Source organism: Ambystoma mexicanum, chromosome 1q (genome assembly GCF_040938575.1).
Source record: "Ambystoma mexicanum isolate Mex_15411 chromosome 1q, UKY_AmexF1_1, whole genome shotgun sequence".
Classification (NCBI taxonomy): Eukaryota; Metazoa; Chordata; class Amphibia; order Caudata; family Ambystomatidae; genus Ambystoma; species Ambystoma mexicanum.
Genome location: NC_090922.1, coordinates 131,575,390 through 131,600,674, shown reverse-complemented (window position 1 = coordinate 131,600,674; position 25,285 = coordinate 131,575,390). Strand labels below are relative to the sequence as shown.

General features: G+C 45.8%; 1 protein-coding gene across 2 annotated transcripts in view; it reads right to left on the bottom strand.

Annotated features, from left to right (window-relative positions):
• Positions 1-25,285, bottom strand: part of FBXO31 (F-box protein 31) — a 521,890-nt gene that overhangs the window by 298,966 nt on the left and 197,639 nt on the right. For both annotated transcript variants that reach the window (XM_069636193.1, XM_069636194.1), the window contains one exon: positions 8,274-8,350. In XM_069636193.1, coding sequence (XP_069492294.1) covers positions 8,274-8,350 — 77 coding nt within the window. The remainder of the gene's footprint in view (positions 1-8,273; positions 8,351-25,285) is intronic.

Sequence of the window (25,285 nt, the reverse complement as noted above, 5' to 3'; positions counted from 1 at the left end):
GCTTTATCACGATTCAGGATTTACTGGTCTTAGCTTTTTCCCTTGGCAATGGGTCAGAGACTTGAGTGTACAAGGGATTTGACGTGACCCTTGTAGGACCACGCCGCCCTTTCCTAGGGCCTTCTGGTACTTGCAGTTTCAATACACGAGGGCCAGCGAGTGCCCTTTGACTGAGCACTCCTACGGCACCTGACCACTCTGAAGCTGGCCCTTCTCTGGGCTTTATCAAAAGTTCAAACACACAAGTTTGGTGTTCTCAGCTCTTGCATTCATCTAATGTTGCCATTTGCAACCTTGGGCTCAAACACAGTTCAGTTTCCAATCAGTTTCCTCTGACTCACCAACTGTCTTGAGTCCGCTTGGGGCTGGAGTCAAGGACGGTACCACGGTAGCCAGCATGCCTACCCACCTTTTTTATGAACGTGGGAGGCCCCCGTGCACCGTTGACATCCATTGCTCCACACACCAGTTATGTTTCCTGGTCTTGTAATTCCTTTAATCGGAGGCTTTGCGGTCTTGAGTTGAAAAGGGCAAGGACAACTCCCCCCTCGGTGTCCTTTTAGGTCTCACCGCTTCTCTCCTTCTCTTGAACATCGGGTCTGGAAAAGCTTTTCCCCTCTTGCGTTCGGCCTTGCTCGTAGTGTGCTCTTGTGCTCTGTGCGTAATTCTGGTCAATTGCTTCTGCCTGATCCTTGTGTTGGGACATGTCACTTAAACAGCTCTGGTGTTAGTCCATTGTCTTTCTCTGTGTAAGAAAGTATGTGTCGGAAAAGGGGAAGGGGGATGGATCTTTGAAGTATCCTACAGGGTAGGATGGGGAAACAGTGTTACAAGGAAGAGGGTACCGCCTCTCACCCTTCAGTTTCCCACTTCCACTCCCCGAAGACCCTCCTCCACCCCCATCTAAGTGATCCTCCCCCACTGGTCCACCCCCAGGAATTGGATCCAATAGATAGCTGTGGCCTGGCCACCTGGATGACAGATCTCCAGGGACTAGCTGGTGAGACACCTTCAGGTTTCTCGCAGGATACATAGGAAAAAGTAGCAATATGAGTTTGTGTAGCTGGTCGGGCTACAAAAAGGAAGCAGATGAGTGAATGTATAGAGGACAATCATCTGTTTGCCACAGTGCCTGTGTTATGTTCTGTAGAGGCAATCCCAAATGTACAAAGCAGTACATCTGCTGCTACAAAGATCTGTGTGGACAAACACGACAGTTGGGAGTACTGAGCAAATGCAGTACTTCTGCAATAAATATGAATGGCTCATTATCAGACATAAAACATGGTTGCTCAGCATGCAAGACAATGAGGTCATTGGGTGCCAACAAATCACAAGGTTTAAGAGTAGCAGTAGAATGGCTGACATGCACAGTCACACACTATGGAGAAGATAAAAATAAGCTGCAAATTGCACCACGAAAATACATTCGGAAGCATAAAGGCTGTGTGGCCCATGTTACTGCAGAACAAGCTGCACATGACTGTGGGGAAAGGGGGCACATTGAGAACCATGTTGTTGCAAAGCGTGTTGCTGAACAGGAAACATCATGCTGTGTGTTTCTCATACTGCCTATAAAATAGGGAAATATGGTAGGCCATATCTACATATGATGGTTGATGTGGATGTAAAAGAGCTGAATGGCTTGAACATGAGCAGAGTCCTATATTCAAGCAATTCCTGTGCCGATATAGACATTTCAGCTGAAATGAGAGAATGAATTTCAAAGGATGCATTACAAAACAAACGGATAATATGTCTGTTAATTGATAAGTTCACTACTTGTAGGGGAAAGTCTGTACTTGGACTATGCCTGCGTGATGCAGTTGCTAATGATTATGATATGAAGACTTTATTTTGACTTGCTTGTGCTTAAGGGTACAGCTTCCGACATGAATGCCTTGATTGAATGTTTGCACTACCACAGTTTTCATGAGGACTTTCTTAGAGAAGGCTTTATTTGCCTTGCGTGTGACGGTGCATCAGTCATACTTGGAAGGTTGGTTGGGGTTGCAACAGTGCTTCAGAAGCAATATCCAGGTTTATTTGTGTGGCACAGATCAAATAATTGCTTGGAGCTAGATTTGAGCGATGTTAAGAAAGCGATTTCTGGGCCAAGACATTTCCAAAGTTTCTTCGATAAGCTGTACTATTCTGTATAATGCATCCCTAAAAATTCAAAGGGAACTAATGCAATGTGCAAATGATAGCGCCACCTTGTAAGGCACATGACACTTGTAACCCTTGCGTTGCCTCCCACATCCTGTAACTAAGACACCTCCTTGAAACAGCACCTCGATGCCCCCAGGCGCTTTACAAATACAAAAAATAGATATTGAGCAGCGATTTCTAGTTATTGGCCGTATATTGTTCATTTCCTGGGTAGCTTCCAGTAAAAGGAGTGTAAAAGCTGTTTAGCAGAGCTTTACTTCAATCCACCAGTATTTCGCTACAGCTGCAGGTGACCAAAAGAGAATGCAGGGACTGAGCAAAATATATTGGTCTTAACGTTTCAACGTCCTGCGCTTTAAGCAATATTGGCATTATGCTAGATGACAATTGAATTGAACGATTTTTCAAGGCAGCTGCAGCACTGTGATACAACACTCCCAGATACAGACACATTGTTAACCAGAGTCAGAGTTTTTGAATCCATGATAAACACCCCTAGTCCATAGGCAGAAGAGGCCATGGAGGCCTGCACCAATTTCTCTTTTAGAGGAGTGGTACTACAAGTCCATAGTCAAGTTCCAGCAATACATGCAGGACAATATTATAGGAGTTTGTCAGAAAACTTAGTATCAAGAATGGCTACCACAATCTCTTCACATGTAAAATGTGTCAGATGCAGATTTCAGGGAAGAGAAACTCATGCAACATGTAAAGGTTCTCTATCCAGCACACTGAACACAACGGCAAGAAGAAATTGATATTTAGCATGGGGACAAAGATGAGCGACAAATTTGCCAAATCATCTGTGTAAATGTGTTGGATAGTTTGAGAGGATTTCGGGAACAATAGCCATTCCAGGCATAACTTAGGCCGTTCTAGCATATCTTCAAGGTCAATATCAGTCGGTAGTTCATGGGGTCAATTCTGTCCCCCTTATATATCGGAATTACCATCCATCGCATCGAGGAAGGGGGGCGGTGTATGTCCCTGTGACTTAATAGTCATTGAAAAGGCTAAATGTATAGGTAACTGTCGTAGTTTGAAAGGCATATTTGTATCAGATGGAATGAGAGGTATGCACGGTTTAAGAACAGTATCCAAGTTCCATCGATTACACAGGCCTCTCTGTATCTTTGTAGACGTGTAATCGTGTTCCATTGCAGAGTCCCCGTAATGGCATATGATCGCGTAGTAGCAGGATTACAGCACTTACTTTTAGCTTTAGCTTATGAGGAGGCATTCACCCGACAGCTTTTCACTCTGTAGAGACTGAAGCATTGAGCCAGTAATTATTCATTGACACTGGAACCGCCGTACCCAGTGTGAAGAGAAGTGGGGATAGAAAGAAATAACTTGAAATTTTTCAGAATGTTTGTGATAATGGAAGGTGATGGTGACCGCATAGAACCGTGTTCATTCTGTTTGCTAAAATTACAGCTTTATAATTGGAAGGGCACACAGAGGTACACTTTGCCATTTGGGCAGCAGAGGGACTCCCAAAACTGATGAATTGCATCAGCGGTTTGTTAAAATGATAGCTGTTTAAGTGGAAGGGTGCAGAGGTATAACCGCACGTAACACCTACATTTGTGCTAAGTAACGTTACGTCACGTATCAAATACCTTGAGCATATGAAGCAAATCCTTATGATGCCATGAAAATTGAAGATAAAAGTACATACTTAAATACGACACTATTTAAAGTGAATTAACTTGAATGTTTCCATTACACGCTAGTGTAAGGGCCTTCGTTTTTAGTATTTGAATTACACATGTGCGCTTTTCATTTTGAAAATTACAGCACTTCTAAAAATAAATAAAAATGTCAGTACACACAGAAAGGTTCACTTAAACCAGTCCAAGAAATGTCACCATGAAAACCTAGACATGTTTCCATTTGATGGTTCCGACAGTGGTAGCTTTGTGAAAAGCACCATTTGCCTCCAAATTTCATCACATTTGTATGGCTGAACAGGTCTCAGAGTACCTGCACTTTTTTTTTCCATTTATAGCACAGACTATATCCATGAGACTGTGCTAGATCACAGACCAGGAGGGTTCCCACAGGTTTAGCTAGATGTGTCAGACATGAACACCTCTTTTCTGTTAGAAAAACACCTCAAGCCAATGGCCGTTTGATGCTATCCCCTTTTGAGAAACCCTACATGCTGGGTAAAATATATACTGAACTGTAGAGGAAGTAAAAGGCACAGGTGCACAGAGTCCGAGAGGGAGAACTGGCATCCCTAGGAGACCTGAACCGATAAGGTATTACAGTTTGTCTCAGTCCTACACCTTAGGTTTAGATTGTTCTGAAATATATATAATTTAATTTCCAAAAAAACCCTACCTTCTATAGCAGTTTATCTCAAACCACATCCTGAAAACCTAATAAAGAACCTTTCAACCCATCAATGTGTTTGTTCTGTTGATCTGCCACAAAAGGTTCTTCTTGTTTTGGCATCTTTACACTGAACTGCACATAGGGGCTGTGTATCCCCAACAACAGAACACCCATGTCACTAGACCAGCATTGATAAATCATGTCAAAATATTGCGTGGCGTTCGAAAAGTGATGCGAGAGCGGTGTGGGATGTAAGGGATGGTGCTGTTAAGTTAGAGCGGAGGCAGATTGGAATATGCAAGCCACATTACCCTGGGGGTCATGAGGGAGGAGGGGCAAGCATTAATGTCTTCTTAAAAAGGTACAATGGAGTATGAAGAACAGAGTTATAAAAAGCTGCCCTACCAAAAGCAGGGACCAAGGGACAGTAAAAATAGACATCCATTGCTTCAAATGCCATAGAGATGCATACGGATCTTAGTGTGTCTATGGGCGGATTTAGAGGTGTGCCAGTAGCTGAAATCCTATGCAGAATGTGGATTCTGGAGAGTACCATCCCTCCTTCCCTCTCTTCCCCCATCCTTCAGCAGAGGCAAGATATTGACCACCAATTTAGTTGTGCTTACCACTGAAGACTGGGACACTAAGCGCTGGTACAGCTGGTGGAAGCTACTAAAAGGAACGCTTAGGGAGGCACACGCAGCAGACTGGGAAGCAGTGACTTTACCATGGCTACAGTAGTAGGAGATTTCCACAGAAAGCGGAGGGATACACCAACAGCCTGACGCAGAGTGTTGCCGATGGAAACCCAGTCCCTCAATCTGCTGGGGAAATGTCCAAGAAATAAGAGGATCATTCTCCGAGTGCAGTTGCGATGTCGAAGAGTGGAGCAAAAACTTGCTCTTCAGAAGCGGAACGAAGTAGAACGAACGAACATCCACCGAACAAGGCCATCCCATGGAGGCCCTGCACAAGAAAGTGGACAGCCAATAATGGACGGTAACAGTGAGCTGCATAATTGAATCATTGGGGACCTGACAGTGAGGGGCTGAAATTTGGCTCCAATCTTTTTTTTTGTCTTGGCCGCTCATCGAAATTTCACAAATACAAAATTCATAAAGTACAAAAAAAACTCATCAATATGCCTGTTTAAAAGAAACAAAGTTAGAAAAATACCTATTTTTAAGACCAAATTTTTCGAAAATGAGAAGAGAAGCAGAATTGCAATACAATCGATAAGATTTGCGAGCTGGTGAACACTCAAGAGATGCCATCCATGCTTTAGATCTTTAAGAGACCATATGGCTGGAGGAATTGAATGACATGGATCGTTAACAGTCTTGTGGCCAGTTAACCTCTCCCAAAACATTTCAGATGATAACCATTCTTCCCTTTCCATAAATTGGCCCAATAATTTCACCCTCAGATCCCAGGTATCCCTACATTCTATTAGAATATGTCTAATGGTATGGGGACTGGGAATCTCAAAGCGTGGACAAAACTTTTGGAGTTCCCGATCTTTATCCCGATAAAAATAGTACCTGCCCTGTTTGGAGAATGTTCAGTCGAACTCTTAAAAAAGGCATGTCTCAACCTCCAACTTGGGGACTGCCTGAAATACCTTAGCAGGTAACACTTTTTTGTCATAACGGGAAAAATATTTGGCTAGAACCAACTTATGCATACTATCGATTGTCACAATCCAATCTATGCATTTCAAAGCTCCCTTTGTCTTCAATGGATTGTCAGGAGGGTCGATGTCCCTATCACTCGCTATTAGAAAAACCCCTCCCACAGATTTATTTTGAGAGGAACAGTAATCAGCACTGTTCCAAGTGCACACCCACGTCCTCATACAATGAATTGCCTTTGGGGTCAGTATCAATCTAAGAATGGAGGTCAACCTCCATTCAGTGTGTGGTTGTAGGACTATAGTTCCAAACGGCATCTTATACTTGCCATAGGCAAGTTTTGTGGGAGGCAAAACACTCCTTTCCACATATGGCCCTCAAATCTTGACCAATCTGGTTTCCAGGATAATAGCTTAATCTCCACCCCATAAAAGATTGTCGGAACAACTTTGCCAATGTAAAACCTAATATGGGGCAGTATGGAGACCTTGCAGAATGTAGCCAGAATCTTACTAATGTGTGCTGTTAATTGTACAATCTTCACAGTGAAGTCCATTTCAATTTAAGCGAGCGATGGGGAGGTGTACAGAACAAAGCCCAATTACACCACCTCTGTCCCTGCCAGGATATGTTCTCCCAGGGCCCACTTGAAGTTTACAGCCTGTAGTTCCCCAATGAGTTCAGGAGATGCTGCAGACAGAAGGCAGTATGGACAGGAGGACAATGTCAATGGCATAAGCCAACCATTGGACTAGTCTAAGGCCAATCTTTGTGCAAGCCAACGCTGATGAATCCAAAGCCCGCCCCCCACAACTCTCCAAGGTACAGGTTGAACAGGAGTGGTGCTGCCAAACACTCCGGTTTCACTCCCCTCTGTAAATGTCCCAAACTGACCAACTTCACTCCCAGCCGGATGTCCTCATGTAGACCAAACGGCATAGCCAAGAGGTGTAGTGGAATCCCCCGGTTCACCAGCTTTTCCCTGAGGTGATCCCTATTAACCGTATCAAAAGCTTTTGATGGATCTATCCAATCAGGGCTCCAATCAAAGTACCATTGCCAAGCTTGGAATAAAGACCAAAAGGTGTAGCAGACCAATGCTTTTCAAGAAAAATAGTAGTCTGATCTTTTTGGACACAGCGGATTAAATGTAAAAGAGCAGTGTGAGTGTTTGGTTGTAATGGAGGTTGGGTTGCAGGCATGCAGAAAGATGCAACATTTCCTATGTGTTGAAAATGAAGGTCACCGTTTGTTTCATATCAAATGGGCATTCATACAACTGCACAGAAGGGCTCAGAACTCGGACCAAGAGATTGGCTACAGAGATGTTGCATCTCTGAACGCCAAAGAACAGGGGTGATCTCTTAAGGAAATTGCTGTCAAGTACCTGATCTTAGCCCTGGCACTATGACAGAGAAACAAGAAGTTGTTGATCTAGTTTGGGATAACACCATCAACTTGTCACCCAGCAAAACTGAGCAACACACAGTAATCCACCAAAGGAAGCGATTGATCTTTGCTTGCCAAGACGAAGCGACATTTGTGGAAAAGGCCATGTGCGAGTCTTAATAGACACGTGGCAAAGTTTGATATCTCACTGACACAGAACAACACAGATCAAAATGTGAGGGCTGGAATCCTCACCCTAGAAAGTGTTTCAGGGGCAAGGCTTTCGTTGAGACTTAGTTCCATCTAAATATAAGTGGGTCACCTTTACTTTTGTGTTCTGTTTTTTTTCCCTATGCCCCCCCCATCCAACCCCAAACTCATTGTTGCTGCCCAGTTGTTGGTGTTCCCATCAGAAACAGAGAGGCTGCAATACCCCCAATTTCTAATATCTTACAGTCTAACGTTTTGTAGAGTTGAGAGTCCTAATGATGTTTTACATCATGTGCCATAATACTTCACTGTTTGATGATGTGAATGTGCACTGTTATAGAGTATGTAAAAAAAATGGCCTCTACCATGTTAAAACATGAAATCCATGCAGATGGCGGTGAAACACAGGAGAGCATGCAGGATCAACAATACAAACAAAGAACCACTACAAATGAACTTGGAGGGCATTAAGGAAGTACATATCGGATGCACACAAACATCAAATACAAGAGAATGGACATTACTCACCACCACATTCAGCAATCCTCCATAAGGTCCAATATCTGGCTGCCACAACCCCAATATATGTCTGTAGCGGTGTAGTACTAAAATGCAATGTCAATAAAACAAAACAGAAGCAAAAGAAGGTTGGAAGAAAAACATGATGTAAAAAGGTTAGTTTCATTGACAAAAAAAACAGGGGTTATAATTTAGCATCTAGACCAATCAATAAATAACATTAGTAGATGCACCTCTAATTTCACCTCCCTGTCATTGTAAAGTGCACACACAAACACAAATGGAACCTTTAAGAGATGGCAGCAGACAATATTACTTGCGCAAGCAAAGAATCTTGCATTACAGATATTGCCGTATGCTATTCGTAAAATAATGTCAGTGGAAACCAAAAATCAGAGAAGAAAAAAAACAAAAACTTTAAAAAGGTGAAAAGATAACGTCAAATGTTTTATGTGCAGTAATTTGCTGGGATGCACACAAGACTCATTTTACGATACAATTTCCATAGCAATGTTGGAAGGACAACAAAGGACTAGTTTTGAATGGAAACGAATGGTTGCTTCCAGGGGAGGAAAATAATAGCCAGAACGGGGGAAGAGCTATCTACTGAACAAATGGGTGGGCTCAGCAAAAAATGAGAAAACGATTTCTGAGACGGTTCCCTTGCGGAGCTCACAGGAGAAAAGCAGAATTAGTAGTTAGTGTAGTTCAATAATTGAGAATAAGGGAGGATCCTCACACACACGTTAAATATTTATTTGGTTTGTCTGCCACACAGCCCCTTTAATTTTAGTGTCTATAAAAGCATCATGCATGAAAACGCTGCAATGCTTGAAGCAACGTTCGTTCTTCAAACATCCCTAAATTATAAATAAAAGGAAATCAAATTGATGGAAAATTGTAAAATGAATTTTCAGTTGTACTAGGAGTTTCAGTATGTATGTACTTTATTTGAACGAAGAAGAATGCATTGAGTTGAGTAAACGTTTACATGTAACCGCATGAAATAAAAAACAATGTAGCTATGTAGTCCAAACGGAATGATAACGGTGGATGAAACTCCTGTATCAGTTTCACAAGTCCTACCTCTACCGAAAGAGCTCTGGTCACTCAGCTGCAATATGTGGACTAAATGATAAAGATTTTTGAAAAATGACAGGAAATCGGTCACACCATGGTTCACTACTGCAGACACTCAGAGGCCCATTCAAATTCAGTTAGTGAATTGCGATCACTAAGAAAAACATGAAAGTAGTCATGAGTTACTAGAGATTGCCAAAAAAGGTGCAGTCACATAAAATGCTGGTATCATAGATATGAATCTAGTCCCTGCGCAGGCGTCACAATACTAAACCCTCAAAGGATCGATAATTCACCCACTGGTGATCAACCCTGCAAGTAAACTCTTGGTTGCAAGTTCACCGACTGTTTCTGCACTGTGCAAGAATCCCTCTCTTTCACAGAGTAGAATTACCCATTTGCTCATCAGTGTGGTACCACCAACTTGGGCAATCCAGCACGGAAGCGCGAAGCAATTCTCCTCTAAACAAGAGTACCAACAGCAACACCAGACATGTATTTCGGCCTAGTCGGGCCTCAGTGAGATGACGCTGTGCCTCCCAAGCACATTGAGCAAGGGGTCCATGTCTGGATTGCATTGGGTAACTTAGAATGAAAGCCAAAGTTACTGAAACTGTTTTAAAAAGGGTCTGGCACCCCCTCGACCGAGAATTACCAGAGCCAAATAACCTGCTCTCTGGGAAGGTACCCACTCGAGAGGGTCTATAACCACTGAGGCCCGACTAGGCCTGATCACAACCAAAGCGTTGCCACTGCGCAGGTTTCAGAAGCTTTCCTGATCAACTCTACAGGGTTTCATAATATGCCGTGCTACCTTGTGCTGATACTGGTGCTCCGAGATACACCAGAGCAACAGAAGGTGGCGAGTAGGCGTAGGCCACCATCCAGAAGTCCTTAAGCAGTGGCCATAGTGCACTGCGGCTCTTAAACATTTGTCCTGTAACAAGTTTCCCTGCTGGGATTCAGGAGTCCCTAGCGGGGTCACCCATGACCATCTGGGTCACCTCTGCAACACTCCCTCCTCAAAGTAGAGGACAGTCACCAACTAATTTAATATCAACCGCTGCAACCCAGGTTATACCATGAGTTTTCCTAGAGCAGGAAGGAAAGAAACATTTCCATTAATCCCTCTGAGTTGCCAAAATCAATGCCACAGGGATGGAGGAGAGGGGGATAAATGGGTCAGCCCACAGAGGTGCACATTACGACCTAGCGAAAATAGCACAGGTGCACCTACACTACTGTCCCATAAGAAGGGCAGAACAACAAAATTCCAGCCCCTTCCTCCCTATTCAAGAGCCTCTAAAATTCGGATTTGGGTGATAAAATCGTAGCTGAAATGTTCAAGAGAGAAGAGACAAAGTTATTCCCCCAACATTTCAGACTATACCCTTGCCCCCACCCACTTACCTGTGGGTGGCCCACTTCCTTGTGTGGCACCATCTCCAGCATCGCTCTGCAAAGCCGTTTCCCGTCACTTGCGTGTATGGGAACTGGTGCTGCAGGGACCACTTTTTTTTGTTATACTTTAAGTCAGGAGCGGGGGACATCCCCCGCAAACCCTGCTCAAATTTCAGTGAAGGGTGTGGGGACACTCCCGCTGTCCTTCACTGTAATGTTTTGTATGCCATGTTTGTTTGAATTTTTTAGGCTATACGAGATTTTCAGATCGCCTAAATTCGGTCAAATATGCCATACGGTTTTCCTTTCCTTCGTCTTTTTGGGCATTACCTAAACATTCGGCGCAAGCTGCTAAAGAAAGGAAATACCCAAATCACTGGGAAACTCCCATCAACATAGTCAAGGCCCCATCAAACTCCGGAGGGAGAATTTGAGGATAGGGGCACCCAGAAAATAATGATTCCAGTCTAGTCTGCTTAGCTGGAAGCACTAAAGAAGGCTACATCACATTGCGTGAGGCAGTGTATATAGCTTCCCAGGAAGCACTCTGGAGAGCATTGGATGCAGTAGCTGGGGCCAGTGTTAGTGGGGGACCGGGAAGGGGGGGGCAGTGAGAGGGGGTGAAGCCCCCCTGTCGGAAATGGACATGGAGGGGGCCAAAAGATCAATGTTTCAGGGGGCAGCCTGCATGGCTGCCTTCCGCAAACATCTGTCTCGTTTGTGGTTTTCAAACCCTGAACTGAAAATAAATGTGGAAACCAGTACTTACTGCATTTGCAGCAAGTGGAAGGTAACAAGCAGCAGGCAGTCAGAGGGACGGGGAGAGTCAGGCAACACCAACAGGGCAGTCTTGCCTCTTAAAGCACCCTTTCCTAGTGAATCCCACCCCCACCGGCAAGGAGGTGCAACAAGTCAATTGCAGCCCTGCCCTACAGTCACAGCTGCAGTCCGTTGCAGTTGAAGCCAGGGGAGGGGCTAAGACTGTATAACGTGAGCCACTCTGAACACGGTCAGTCTCTCCATGTTTGGAGCAACAGAACGGTGTTGGGGAGAGCAGGAGCACCTGGAAACGATCCCAGAGCAGGTGACTGGAGAAGCAGTGGAAGAAGTAAAAAGGAGGAGAGGGTTAAGAGGTTTAACGACCAATGTGCTATATCCCCAGTAGGTGAGCATGGCACCATATCCCACGGCGATTGCAGGAAAGGTATTGAAGGAGGACGGTTGAGAGTTCAAAGTGGGGTGTCAGAGGGCAGTGGTAGGATTCTTTGAGGAGTTTGGAGGTTCCAGCCAAGAGGTGCAGAGTTGTTGAACGTTCCAAGTTTAAAGAAGAAAAGTGGACAGTTGTTGGAGGAAGGAGCTACAAGAGTTGTTGGAAACATCAAGAAGGAGGTTGATATGTTGTTAAAGGTGGGCTAGGAGGAGACTGGAAAGGAGGTGGAGTTAAGGAAGTGGAGAAACATCAAGAGGTGAAAGTAGGGGACATAAGGCAGAATGGATATCTGGAGAGCACAGTGAATCAAGGAGTTGCTAGAGTTAGAAGGAAGAGAAATTAAGAGCAGAAGCTTCTTTATGGAAGGACTTGAAAAGGGGAAGAAGTTAAAGGAGAATGTGCTGAGAAAAGGGGGGCTATAAATTCAAGGAAGTGGTTGGACAAAGAAAGGAAGTGGAGACGAAATGATTGGAGGTGGCTGATGGCAAGTATGAGGAGAGAAAAAGGAATTCGAATGCAGAATAATTATTTGGAAAGGAGCTGGTTAAACATCAGTTTGGAGATGAGGAGATTGGAAGATTGTTGGAGGCAAGTGATTAAGGAAGTTGGAAGGGGGTTAATTCAGAGCAGAACATCACCGTGAGGAACAAGAGAGTAACATGGTGGAGGTCGGATGAGATCAAGAAGACTGTGCAAGTGAAGATGCTGAGAAGGGTGGAAAGACTCAAAGGTGAAGTATGGAAATTGGTGGTCAAGGAGGAGAACCAAGGAACCAAATGTCATAGATGTGGAACCCTCAAGCAGCCAGGGTGTGGCTAGAGGAGAGAGAGAGAGAGACACTGATCTGAAGGGGTGGAGACAATGGTAGGAGGTATGATAGAGAGGCCTGGTGGCAAGTACTATAGGACTGACCTACCTGGGCCAGGGCCCATTGACAATGTTGTCCCTCCATGCTGGACCAGAAAATGTGCTCCCTAAAGAGCAAACCATGGCTGGTGAACGGTCAGAAAGGAGCAACCCGCCCCACCGAAAGACTTGAACTTGGTATGCAGGCCCTACCAAGGAACCGGATAGTGCTCCAACACCGTTTTGTGCACACTAGGGGAGTATTGCATCAGGGGATCCTGGACCTTTCTAAGAAAACCTGTACTGAAATTAACTTTTAATGCTGCAATGACTGGGTGGCGAGCGTGCTTTTGCTCGGAGAGTCCCAACTAGAACCCTATGGCATCATTGATTGTTTTACTTGTGGTTAGAAGTCATCTTTTCTGTTGAGTTGTAAATAAAACCCCTGTTCTACATTGTGTTATGCCCGTTATCTGTGGTGGCCATCTGGTCAGTCCATACATGCATGCCTTGCAGTGAGGTATCTAGGCATTTATATAACAAACTTTTTTGTGCACCAACTCCACTGTGGGCCATAGTCCCATTTTTCAGTTAATCCAAAATCCTTTTAGCATTGTGCATATAGCATAAAGGGATTTGAAGAGGCATTACATCTACCTGTCCCCACTTTTACTGCCCTGTCTTCCTCCATCACCTAATCACCACATTTCTGCACCAGACATTACATGCAGTTAGCGCCACTTATTCATTTCACAACTCGCCCATTTAATCTGCGCTCCTCTAACTCCCCACCAACTTTGCCTCTATGCCCATCTCATTTCGCACATGGATCCAGACAATTCTCAGACCTCCAGTTCTCAAACTGCTTATTTCACACCACCATCCCAGGACTGTGCTGCTGCAGGCATCCGCACTACATGGCCCATTTCCTGCCTCAGTGACCCCTCTACCACCGTTTTCTCCCGCAATAGCTCATCTTTAACATTTCTACTCAACCAGTGACTCTGCTCTATACAGCAATCTGCGTGCCACACTCCCCCCCCTCTCTCCTGGAATTTATGTTCATGTGTTTACTTAGCGCTTAAGTCTTCCCTCCTCCTTGCATCCAGTCAAGCATCCCATGCCCACACGAAGAGCACAGTTCAGATATTTCAGCACAAATAAAATAATATTGTGTAGATAAAAAGATCATTTGAAAATGCTTTTAACGTTAACATAAATGTAGATTTGCTGCAAAAGCAGAAGTCATGTAGATCGGAAAAATGCACTACATGACTGTAGCAAAGCCACAACAGTAGCAAACCTTCCCTTTTCAATGATTGGTTTCTCATTGTGTTGATCAGTGACAAAGCTCCAATGATGGCAATGGGCCTACAAGCAATCCATAGAGTGTCTATGCACTGCTCCAGGGATAGGTGCAAATCAGTGAAAAGAAGGGCGAGGCATAATGTCCCAAAAATACAGCTTAACACTGCACAGGATTTTCTCTCTCGGGACAAGTGTTATTACTATTGGCTTTTTTCTACTGTGCTAGATAGTGACTTAAGTGGGAACTTAATTCAAGACCCAGGGTCAGATCCATAATGTCCTCGGAGAAACCGGAGGGTATTCTCTGAAGCAGACCTCAGGAATTCCTTATTGAGGTCGCCAGGGAAGGGCTGATGCTCTCAGATCCCAACCCTGGGGGGGGGGGGGGATCACCTGGATAGGGTATTATACCAGGAAAGGACGGGATGCACCAGACCTTTTTAGGCTGTACCACATCTGCCTCCCTCCCCAATTAATGTCTCATGCCAAGATCCAACGACCCCTCTGCATATGACAAATCCCCTAGGAGCCCAAACCCTGTTGCACTTGAAAATTATCCCAGAATCCCCGTTTCTCTGTGCCCTACCAGAATACTCCTCCCAGTCCCTCTGATTATTATTTCCCAAACTCCTAGTTTGTTTTGACAAAACACTACCTTTCCCACGGTCTCCCCTATTCAATTCACAAACCCAATAAAGCTCACCTTTCCGAGTTGACCAACCACCCCTTTCCTTATGACACCTTTTCCCATCCTACCCCGTAGGATATTCAGAAATTCCCCCCCCCCTTTTCCCAACACAATCACTTTCCTACACTGTGACGGACTAACATCAGAGTCGTTTACCTGACATGTCCCAATACAAAGGTCGGGCAGAATCAGCCAATTGACCCTAACTACGCACACCCAATACCCTTTCCCTTGGGGATAAAAAGGCAGAGCACGAAAGCACACTTCCAGCGAGGCCAAACGCACGAGGTAACAGCTACACCGGACCGGCAGTTCAAACAGAGGAGAAAGACGACAAAGGGGGGGAACTGCCCTTGCCCTTTTCAACTCAGACCCGTGAAGCCTTGGAAAGGGAAATCATAAGACCAGGAAGTCCAGCTGGCGTGTGGTGGAACAGGTGTCAAAGGGACACAGAGCTCTCCCGCGTTGATAGCCAAAGCAGGAGTAAGCGCTTGCTGCTGTGGTGCCATCCTGAACTCCCGAGACAAGGAACTCCAGTTCAGCACAGCCAGTGAGTCGAAGAAGACAGATAGTAAAACCGAACTGTGCTGGGCCCAAGGTTGCAGACGGCAACCTTGTTAAACAAAACTTGTGTAATTGAACTTAAGAAACCCTAGTAGACTGTTTAGAAGCACAGTGGTCAGGCGTCACAGGGCGCTCATTCGAATGACTGACTGAAGCCTTTGTGGGTTGTGTGTTGCAACTACGAGAACCAAGGGGATTTAGGAGAGGCCAGTGTGGTGTCAAAGTGGTGCTACGAGGGTAGAGCAAAACCCCTCGTACACTCTAAAGTCTTTGACACATTGGAGAAAACTGATTGAACTGTGAAACTGGCAAATATGAACCAGCCATAGGGATGCCTGCGAAGTGAGGGTAAACAGCGATTTATCTATGAACATTGTGACAAGTATGAACCCGGCTGAGGGATGTCCACAATGGATAGTGTTTCAAAGGGACATTGAAACTTGTTGAATGATGCGTTTTGAGTGAAACGCTGTAGTGAACCCGATTGAGGGAGGCTAACATTGCAAGAACGATCCGAGCCCGGTTGAGGGGAATTAAAGAGGCGAAGAGCAATCGCCCAATGTGAAGGATTACCCAAAGGAACTTTCGTTTTGTTTATTGTTCATCGTTCAGCAGGCTTTCTAAGGCAAGAGACTTTGCAGGAAAGAGACTTGGCCCCAGAAGGTCCTGTGCCGTTCTAAAAATGTGGTAAGGGAGACCAAGCCCTACCATTGGTGAACACTTTTTTCTTGTGAACATTACCCCCACACTACTTTGTAATTTAGTTGTAAGGATTGGCAATAGTTTTTTTTTTTAGTATAGGTGCTTTTTCTTTGTCAAGACGCCACTAGGACTGCCTTATTTTTTGATGGTTGTTGCTTTTTCCCCATCTTAGATTTAGGTTTAGGTTTAGATTAGGCGTTTCTCTCACCCATTATACAGGTGTTATAAACACCCTTGAACTGTGATCACTTGTGTCTGTCTTTACTGTTGCCACTATGAGCTCCTTACATCTCTCGGACCAGCGATACACCTACACATTCAGCATTTTTCAGAGTTCAAGATATTTAGGACTGTTCTCTGACAAAAATGTAGGGCTTGGCTAGAAGTGGATATGAAGGTAGAAGTGAGCAGATAAAGGCATAGTACTAAAAAGCAGGCAAGAGTTAGAATGCTGTTTCAAGTGTCTACATTGTGTTATGTAAAAATAATATATATATCAAATTATAAAAAATAAATTGGTATTCCTCGTCCGACACAAATGTATTTTCTACTTTGGACCAGCACAGTGGGGAAAATAAACTAAAAGCCCATTCAAGTTAACAACATTTGTGAATATGTAGCTGCAACACTAAAAATGGAATAGGATTAACATGTACTAGACTTAAAAACTTGGTCCCTGAAAACAAGGAACATGGATAGTCTTCTGATGAAACAGGAGAACTAAGAAAAATTGGGGTCTTTACGGCTACGTTAACTTTGTATGTCTTGGAGAAATAAATTCTGACACTAAGCTGTCCAAATCAGTTGCAACCATCTTGAATAATGGGAAAGCAGCAGATTACAAAAGCACCCACTTAAAAGAATCCGAGAACAATTTACATTGCATTACAGTAGATAAAGTATCCTCCAGACTGTGCTTTAATAATCATTTATTACACGCTCAGGACAGGTATTCGAACATGTGTCGCTCTGCGTGGTCTTGGAATCAAGCCAAGCACATTGCCCCTGAGCTATCCTGACCCTATTGCTTTTTTTATGCTTTATTCAGACCAAACAGAATAGGATACTAAAACGTGCTACAATTTAAGCCAAGCAATCTGGGCAGACAATACATTCCTTTGTTCAATCAGCTCGAGAAGGGATCCTAATAGCTTGATCCACGGCCAAAGACATGGATGACCAGCATCAAACTAGCAACTTCTTACTATCAAAATTGAGTAGGATGGCTGTGGACAATGAGAAGGCATTTAACCAAGCGGAGTGGGCTCTTTGATGGCGATTTCTAGCAAGAAGCAGGTAGCTGAGAAGAGACACATGGTAACAAAAAGGCATCAGGAAATTAGGGCAGGCAATCAAAATTAAGAGTTCTGAGAGAGGACCAGCAGTCATCCCTATGCAAGGTTGGTTATAGACCCATAAACATCTGGCAGACAGATAGCATCACCACCTTCATTTTGTAGTAGAGGAGAGAACAAGTTACTTACCAAACTGGCAACGTTCTTTCAACTGGATGTTCCTCCAATGTATGCCTCATCTTTGACATGTAATGTCCACAGCTGTGCTGCTTCGGAAATTTTCAGCAGAGGGTGCCCTTGCATCATTGACATTGGGTCGATGTCCCTCGAAGGCCTCCGTCGAGGGTGAATTCATCGGATGTTATAAGTAGCATGCACGACAACCGTAGCCTCAGTTCATTTGTTCCCCCCTCACAACGTGTGGCACACATGAACAGAACACAGCATCGAATGCACTTAGCCTTGCGGGACATAAACTGTAATGGAATGCGAAATTCGAGAGGGGTAGGCTGGGAGGGCGGTGAGGAATATGTTGGAGGAACATCCAGTTTAAAGAACATTACCAGTTTGGTAAGTAACTTGTTCTTCGAATGGATTGTGTCCTCCAACGTATTCCTCATCTTTGACAGACTCCCAAAGCAGTAATGATAGGAGGCGGGAAAAGAATTTAGATATACCCAATTAAATGGCAGAGTAAAGCACTGCCTTACGAAAGGCAACAACCTGAGCATGTGAGGTATCCAGAGAGTAGTGCTTAACAAATGTGTGTGTATAGAAGATCACGTTGCAGCAGACATTTTTCACCGGCACACCCTTCTGCATGGCTGTCGAAGTAGCAATGCTCCTGGTGGAATGAGCCTGCAAACCCTCAGGAGGGTCGTTACCAGCCAACCAGTAGCATTCCGAAATAGTGAGGATAATCCACCTAGACATGGTCTGCTTCGAAACAGCCTGTTCTAATCGGTGTCCAGTATACCCCACAAAGAGTGGTCGTCCACTCGGATTTTGGCCATTCTAGAGAGATAAAAGCTCAAAGCCCTTCTAGGATCCAACCTATGGAGCTGCTCCTCTTCCTTACTAGGATGAGGAGGATGGAAAGCAGGGAGTGCCACCTTCTGACTCAAATGAAATTCTGAAAATACCTTGGGTAGAAAGGACGGACATACTCAATACAACCCGGTCTTTGTGTAACATAAAGGGAACTTTGAAGAAAGTGCCTGCAACTCGCTCACTCTTCAAGCAGACGTAACTGCAACCAAGAAAACCGTTTTAAATGTCAACAATCTTAACGGGCAAGAGTGCAGCGGTTCGAACGTAGCACCCATCAGAAACTTCAGAACCAAATTAAGGTCCCAGACCGGCTCCTGAAACGGCGACAACAAAACACATTCACGAGCCCTTTCAAAAACTGAGCGATCAGTGGAATTTTAAAATAAGAGCATTCCTCTGAATAGCGCTTAAAGATAGACCGCGCTGCCAGATAACCCTTAATGGTGCCCACCTGAATACCCCTGTGGGCCAAAGAAAGCAAGAAGGAGAGTACCTCCGGAATCTAGCATTGAAAAGGATCAACATTCTTTCCTCTAAAGCAGTCGCAAAACTTACGCCAACGGCAGCGGTACAGGGACTTGGTTACCTGCCGCCAAAATAAACACCTACATCATGTCATCCAGAAGGTCCCAATCCCTATATCTCAACCTCTCAGAAATCATGCGTGAATCCGACCTTCCTCTCGTGAGAGTAGATCCTCTCTTAGGGGCAGACGCATTGGAGGACAGATGGACATGTCTACAAGGTCCGGGTACCACGCTCTCCTGACCCAATCTGGAGCAAAGCGGATCATGCGAGTCCCGAACCGTTGCAACCTCCTGAGAACTTGACGGATGACTGGGATCTGAGGAAACTAGTACAATAGCGGAAAGAGCCACTCCATGACGAATGTGTCTCCTACAGAGTAAATTCCCTCTAACAATACCTTTCGCACTTCAGGTTGGCACCAGTCGCAAGCAGGTCCACTTGCGGGGTTCCCCAAAGGGCAAAGATCTCCTGAAGGACTTCCTGAGCTAGCTCCCACTCGTAGGAGACTGCACCATGCCTGCTCAGAGCATCCATCGCCATGTTCTCCTTTCCGGCTAAATGAACTGCCGATAGGGAGATTCCCTTGTGAATTGCCCAGATCCAGAGCTGCATTGCCTCACTGCACAGAGGTAGTGACCCCTACACCTCCACTCTTGTTGATAATGCATCGTCACTGTGTTCTCCGTCATTAGCAGGACATTCTTCCCCCGTACAGATGGCAGGAAAGCCTTCAGCGGCAGTCTGATGGCTCTCGGCTCCAAAAGATTGATGTTAAGTTTGGACTCCGATGGAGACCAATGACCGCTGATGGACAGATCTTTGACAGATCTTTGCCATGGGCTCCCTACTCCGTCAGGGAAGCGTCCGTCACTACCATGACATCCGGCGATGGCTGCCAAAAAGGTTCTCCTTTCATGAGATTTTTCTTGTCGGCCCACCGCAGAAGCTCCTGCGAGACCGAGAGCGGAACATGGAGAGCCGACTTCCTGCCCGAGAACTGGGACCATTGAGTCCGTAGAGCCCAGGGATCTCATTCTCAAGCGGGCCCTCTGGCACCAGAAAAATGCAGGATGCCATGAGGCCGAGCAACCTTAAGAATTCAAAAGCCGGAAGACTCTGGGCTTGTTGAAATTTTGTGACCATCTGAAGAATGTGATGAGCTCTTGCCTTGAGTGGCAAGCACATCCCCAAGGACGTGTCCAAAACTGCCCCCCCTCCCCCATGTACTGGGATGGTGTCATATGCAACTTTTAGAAGGTGAGGGAGAAGCCCAGCTTGTGAAGGGAGTAGCAGGTGACGCGGAGATAATCCAAGGCTTGTTCGGGAGAACGCGCCCTGATCATCAAATCGTCCAGGTAGGGGTCGACATGAATCCCCTCTCTCTTCAGATGCCCCGCCGCCACCGTGAGCTTGCTGAAAACCCTCGGGCAGAGGTGAGCCCGAAGGGCAGGACCCGAAACTAATAGTGGGATCCGCCAACTGCGAACCGCAGGCATTTTCTGTGGTTGAGATGTGCTTGAGATGGATCGGCACATGAAAAACATCCTGCAGGTCCAATGATACCCACCAATCCTGAAGTTGGGGGGCCTGAAGGATCTGAGAAAGAATGACTATCTAGAACTTGTTGAATTATCGTAAGTCCAAGTTAGGTCTCAGTCCCCTGTCCTTCTAGGGTTTCAAAAAATAAGGGGAATACCAGCCCTTGTTCCACTCCACCACAAGCACTGGTTCTATCGCGCCTTTCTCCAGCAGGGCTAAAATCTCATGCACAAAGAGCAGGTCCGGATCCTTCAAAGAGTGTTTCCCCGGTGGACTCTCGAGAGGCCGGTGAAGAAAAGGGAGGCAGTAGCCGTGGGCTAATGTAGCCAGAACCCACGCATCTTAAGTAATGGCTCGCCACTCTTCGAGATGCTGCGACAGCCTGCCCCAAACTGGAGAACAATGACTCAAAGCCTCAACAGTTTTGAAGTGGCAGTGCCTGAGGGCAAGGAGGCAGCTGCCTGAGCGGCTTTGGCACCCCTACCTCGTCCACCACGAGGGAACTTTAGTTGGCCCCTTTGACTGGCCATCGCCTTTCCAAATGAGGAGTAATTGCGAAAGGAACCACCTCTCCATTGCAGTCCCCTATGACAAAAAGGCTAAGGTTGTTGAATAGCTGCAGCCAAAGATTTGGCAGTTGTCCTGGAGGTCTACAACTTCTTAAGGCTCTCATCAGCCTGGGTGCCAAAATATACGACCCGTCAATGGGCATGTTAAGAAGACGGGCCTGCACATCGGGTGCAAACCCGGACTTCTGCAACCACGCAAATCTGCACATCACGGTGCTCGTAGCCATGGACTTTGTGACACTATCTGTAGTGTCCAACCCAGACTGAAGGGATTCACACATGGCATCCTTGTCATCCTGCACAATAGATAGAAAGTCATCCCTTTCGGGAAAATGCTCAGCCGCTAGCGAAATGCAATTCCACAGAGTGTGTGTGAAAATGTTGCTAAGGCACAGTTAGAGTTGGCCGATTTCAGTGCCATACTCCCAGCAGAAAATACCTTTGGCGCGCATCTATGCATTTGTCGTCCCTATAGGTTAAGGCCCACAGTATAGGGCCTGCCCGGAAGGCACCAGGAAACTAGTCTGACCAGGTTGAATGGAGCGGAAACGGGTTAGTCCTAGCATGCATAGCATAGCAGGACGAGTTATGTGTGGGGTTTGGTTTGTGTGGGGTGGAAGGGAGGGGGAAGGGACAGAAGGGAATAGCCTAAGTAACGATATGATAGACTGTGTCAAATTCCTACTGAGACTGGCATCAGACTGGTGGCTCATCATGCCTGCCACGATTAAAATCATGACCTGGAATGTCAGGGGGCTTAATAATTACGTGAAGTGCAGAAGGGTGAACATGTTTCTCCGGATGAAATAATGTGAGGATAGCGTTACAGGAAACACATTTGGAAGCACAAAAGCAAACAAAGCTAGAGAAGGTGTGGGGAGGGGTGATGTGTGTTCCACTAATTCGACATACGCTAGGGGGTCCTGTTTTGGGTGGCCCCCAGTGTACCAATCAAAGTGCTGACGGTAAAAACTGATAATGAAGGAAGGATGGCTATGCTGCACGGGTTATTGGAAAACCAGGATATCTGTGTTGTGAATACTTATGCCACAAATCACGACGCAACTATTTTTTAGATCACCGTATACTAGCCTGGGACCCTATAGGGGTGAAACCCTGGTCTGGTGGCGGGGTTGGGGCGGGGTTGGGGGGACTAACTGCACGGTAGACCCCACCAGAGATAGGTCAGATGAGAGACAGACGGCCATCTCCTCCGGCTAAGGTACTGAACTCGTTGCTAGAGCATTTCCAACTGCAGGATTTATGGAGAGTCAAACACAAGGAGGATAAGGGATACTGGTTTTACTCGGAGTTGGAAAATTTAGCTAGAGTATTGTCAGATCACTCCCCACTTGTGGCAAGTGGAGAGAGTCAGCCTAGAGACCGCTTATCCCCACGTGGAGGTGGAGGAATTAATCGCTACAGGATGCAGCGTTTACTGCGCATGTTAGGAAAAGTACACTTTAATATATTGCAGTGAATGAGGGGAGCGTGCAGAAGGAGAGTACTGTGTGGGAGGCGTATAAAGTGATAAAGTGGTCATTAGAAGAGAAATGATAGAGGAATTGGGGGAGCGCAAAAAGTTATTGTGCGAGAACTGGAGAGGATAGAGGAGAAACTAAAGGTGATAGAAGGGGATGCCCTGATGAATAAGGAGCACCTAGATGAAGTAATCGCATTGAAACAGGCGGGTTTGCTGCAATGGGACAGATTGGGGAAGCTTAGCTATGCGAAATACGTGGAAAGAAGCCACACACAAGGAGAAAAACCAGGGAGAAAGCTGGCCTGGCTGTGCAAGTGAGATGTTAGGACTCCAATATGTTCCATTCGAAACGCAGACACGGAAGAGGTGAATACGCAGGAGGGCATGAACGAGGGGTTCGCTGAATACTATAGGGCATTGTACACGGACCCAGACGGTAGTACGGCCGAGGATATCTGGAAGGTTCTTTAACAGAATTCTGCCCAGGGTAGACGCACTCCAGGCTGAAGCTGTGGAAGCACCCATAACTCAGTAAGAGGTGGAAGCCACCATTAGGACACTGCCAACAAGGAAAGCGACGGTGACAGATGGGCTCCAGAACAAATTTTATAAAGCCTATGCCGACATGCTGGCACCATTGCTGGCTAAAGTGTATAACGAGGCGTACGCAAATAGTGTTCTGCCCGGGAGCATGAGGGAAGCCGTAATAGTGCCGCTTTTAAAGCCGAACAAAGCAAGTACAGATTGTGGATCCTATAGACCACTGTTGCTGCTCAATCAGGACAGTAAGATCCTTATGACTATCCTGGCTGGCAGACTCCGGAAGGTAATTCACGTGCCGATCCAGCCAGATCAGACAGAGTATGTGCCTTGGAGAAACATTGGAGAATCTTAGAAGACTGCATCATATGATCTATAGTATGGCGAACCACGCCTCTGAATGTGCAGTGGCCTCTTTAGTTGCAACAAAAGCATTTGACTCAGTACATTGGGACTGGTTATATGCCACCATGACAAAGATGGGGATCGGCCCGGGTACATGTAATGGGTGCAGTTAATATACACCAGGCCGATGGCCAGGGTCAGGGTCAGGACATGGAGTACATACTCAGAAGCATGGCAACTGTATAGAGGCACGAGGCAGGAGTGCCCATTGTCCCCAATGTTATATATTATTGCGGCTGAACCCATGGCGGCATACTAGAAACAGGAATATGGGGATACAGGCATGGACATAGGCGGGGTGAGACACATAGTGTCCATGTACGCAAATGACGTGTTGCTATACGAGAAGAACCTGCCGTACATCCTGGAGGTACTGGTTAACTAGTATGCTAACAGGAATCAAAATAAATAAAAATAAGTCATGCTTGTTCCAGTTGGCTGTGTCAGAAGACTCCACTGATAGGACGTCAATATCCTTGCTTCCCTTCTACACCTCCTCACCTGTCGAATCGGAGTCTTCTTCAATAGAGTTGAGAGTTCGATGTGCTCTGTAGTCCTTTTTTTTTTTTTCTTTGTTGCGGATGTCTCCCACAAGAAGAAGCCACAGTGAGAGCGATAGAAACGCCCTGACCGGGACTCACTCCCGGGAGGGACCGGAAAGGGGGAAAAAGCCAAGTGTAGGCAAAAACCACGGTGAATCACAATGGCAGGTGGGTATCCTGATGGAGGTTGGACTAGCAGATCTCAGCAAAATCCAGCAATGGAATGTGAAGAAGGAATAACAAAGAAACAGGAAAGGTAGGAAATTACAATAGCTCCTACTCCAGGAAAACGGAAAACTGCAGGCAAACAGGACGGATAAACAAAAGAAAAAAGAAGTAAATAGAGAGCACGGGGGGTCCCGGGAACCAGAAACCGAGAGGACAAGGCGGAGCAAGAGAGGAAAAGCTCAGCGGAGCCGAGTAACAGCGTATAGCAAACCGCGGCAGCAAAAGAAAGCACAGCTGACCGTGAAGGGGTTGCAACGCACAGAAGGATAAGGTGTGGTTAAATAACGCCACGTTCGCATGAGCGGAAAAAGACTAGACCGCTAAGTGGACGCGACGCGAAAGACGTGACAGGAATTAGGAAGTGCGTAATCGGAATCGGGGCCACAGACGCCAGGTAGGAATGTGCCGCATGACAGTATGCCCCCTTCCAAGACACAGGACCCCCCCCCCCCGGTTTACCGGGATGCAATCGGTGAAACTCTGAAGTATTGGGGCATGGATATGTGAACGGGGTTCCCAAGAGTCCTCCGCATGAGAAAAACCCTTCCAATGCACCAGGTATTCCAGACGCCCTTTGCGGTACCTAGAATCCAACAACTGGGAAACCTCGTATTCAGATGAATCAGGGGACAGAGAAAGAATAGGGAAAGGTCGAGCCTTGTGAGACTGATCGGCACTCTTAAGAAGTGAAGCATGAAACACTGGGTGAATCCACCTTAATGCATGTGGCAATTTCAGGCGGAATGCCACTGGATTGATTTTCTCAGTGATAGGATAGGGACCGATGAACCGAGGGGAGAGTTTAGACAGGTCGAGACCATCTTGGGAGGTATTTAGTGGATAACCACACTTTTGTGCCCACCTTCCAATCAGGTACCAACTGCCGGTCGTCCCGTTTCTTATAGACTTGTAAACTGTCATTCAGGTTTACCTTTGCTTTTTCTTGAGTATCTTTTATCCTGGACAGTGTTTCAGCAACCGCCGGAAGGGTAGGTTTACATGGAGAGAGGAATGATGGCTCGGGGATGAAAACCATATGAACA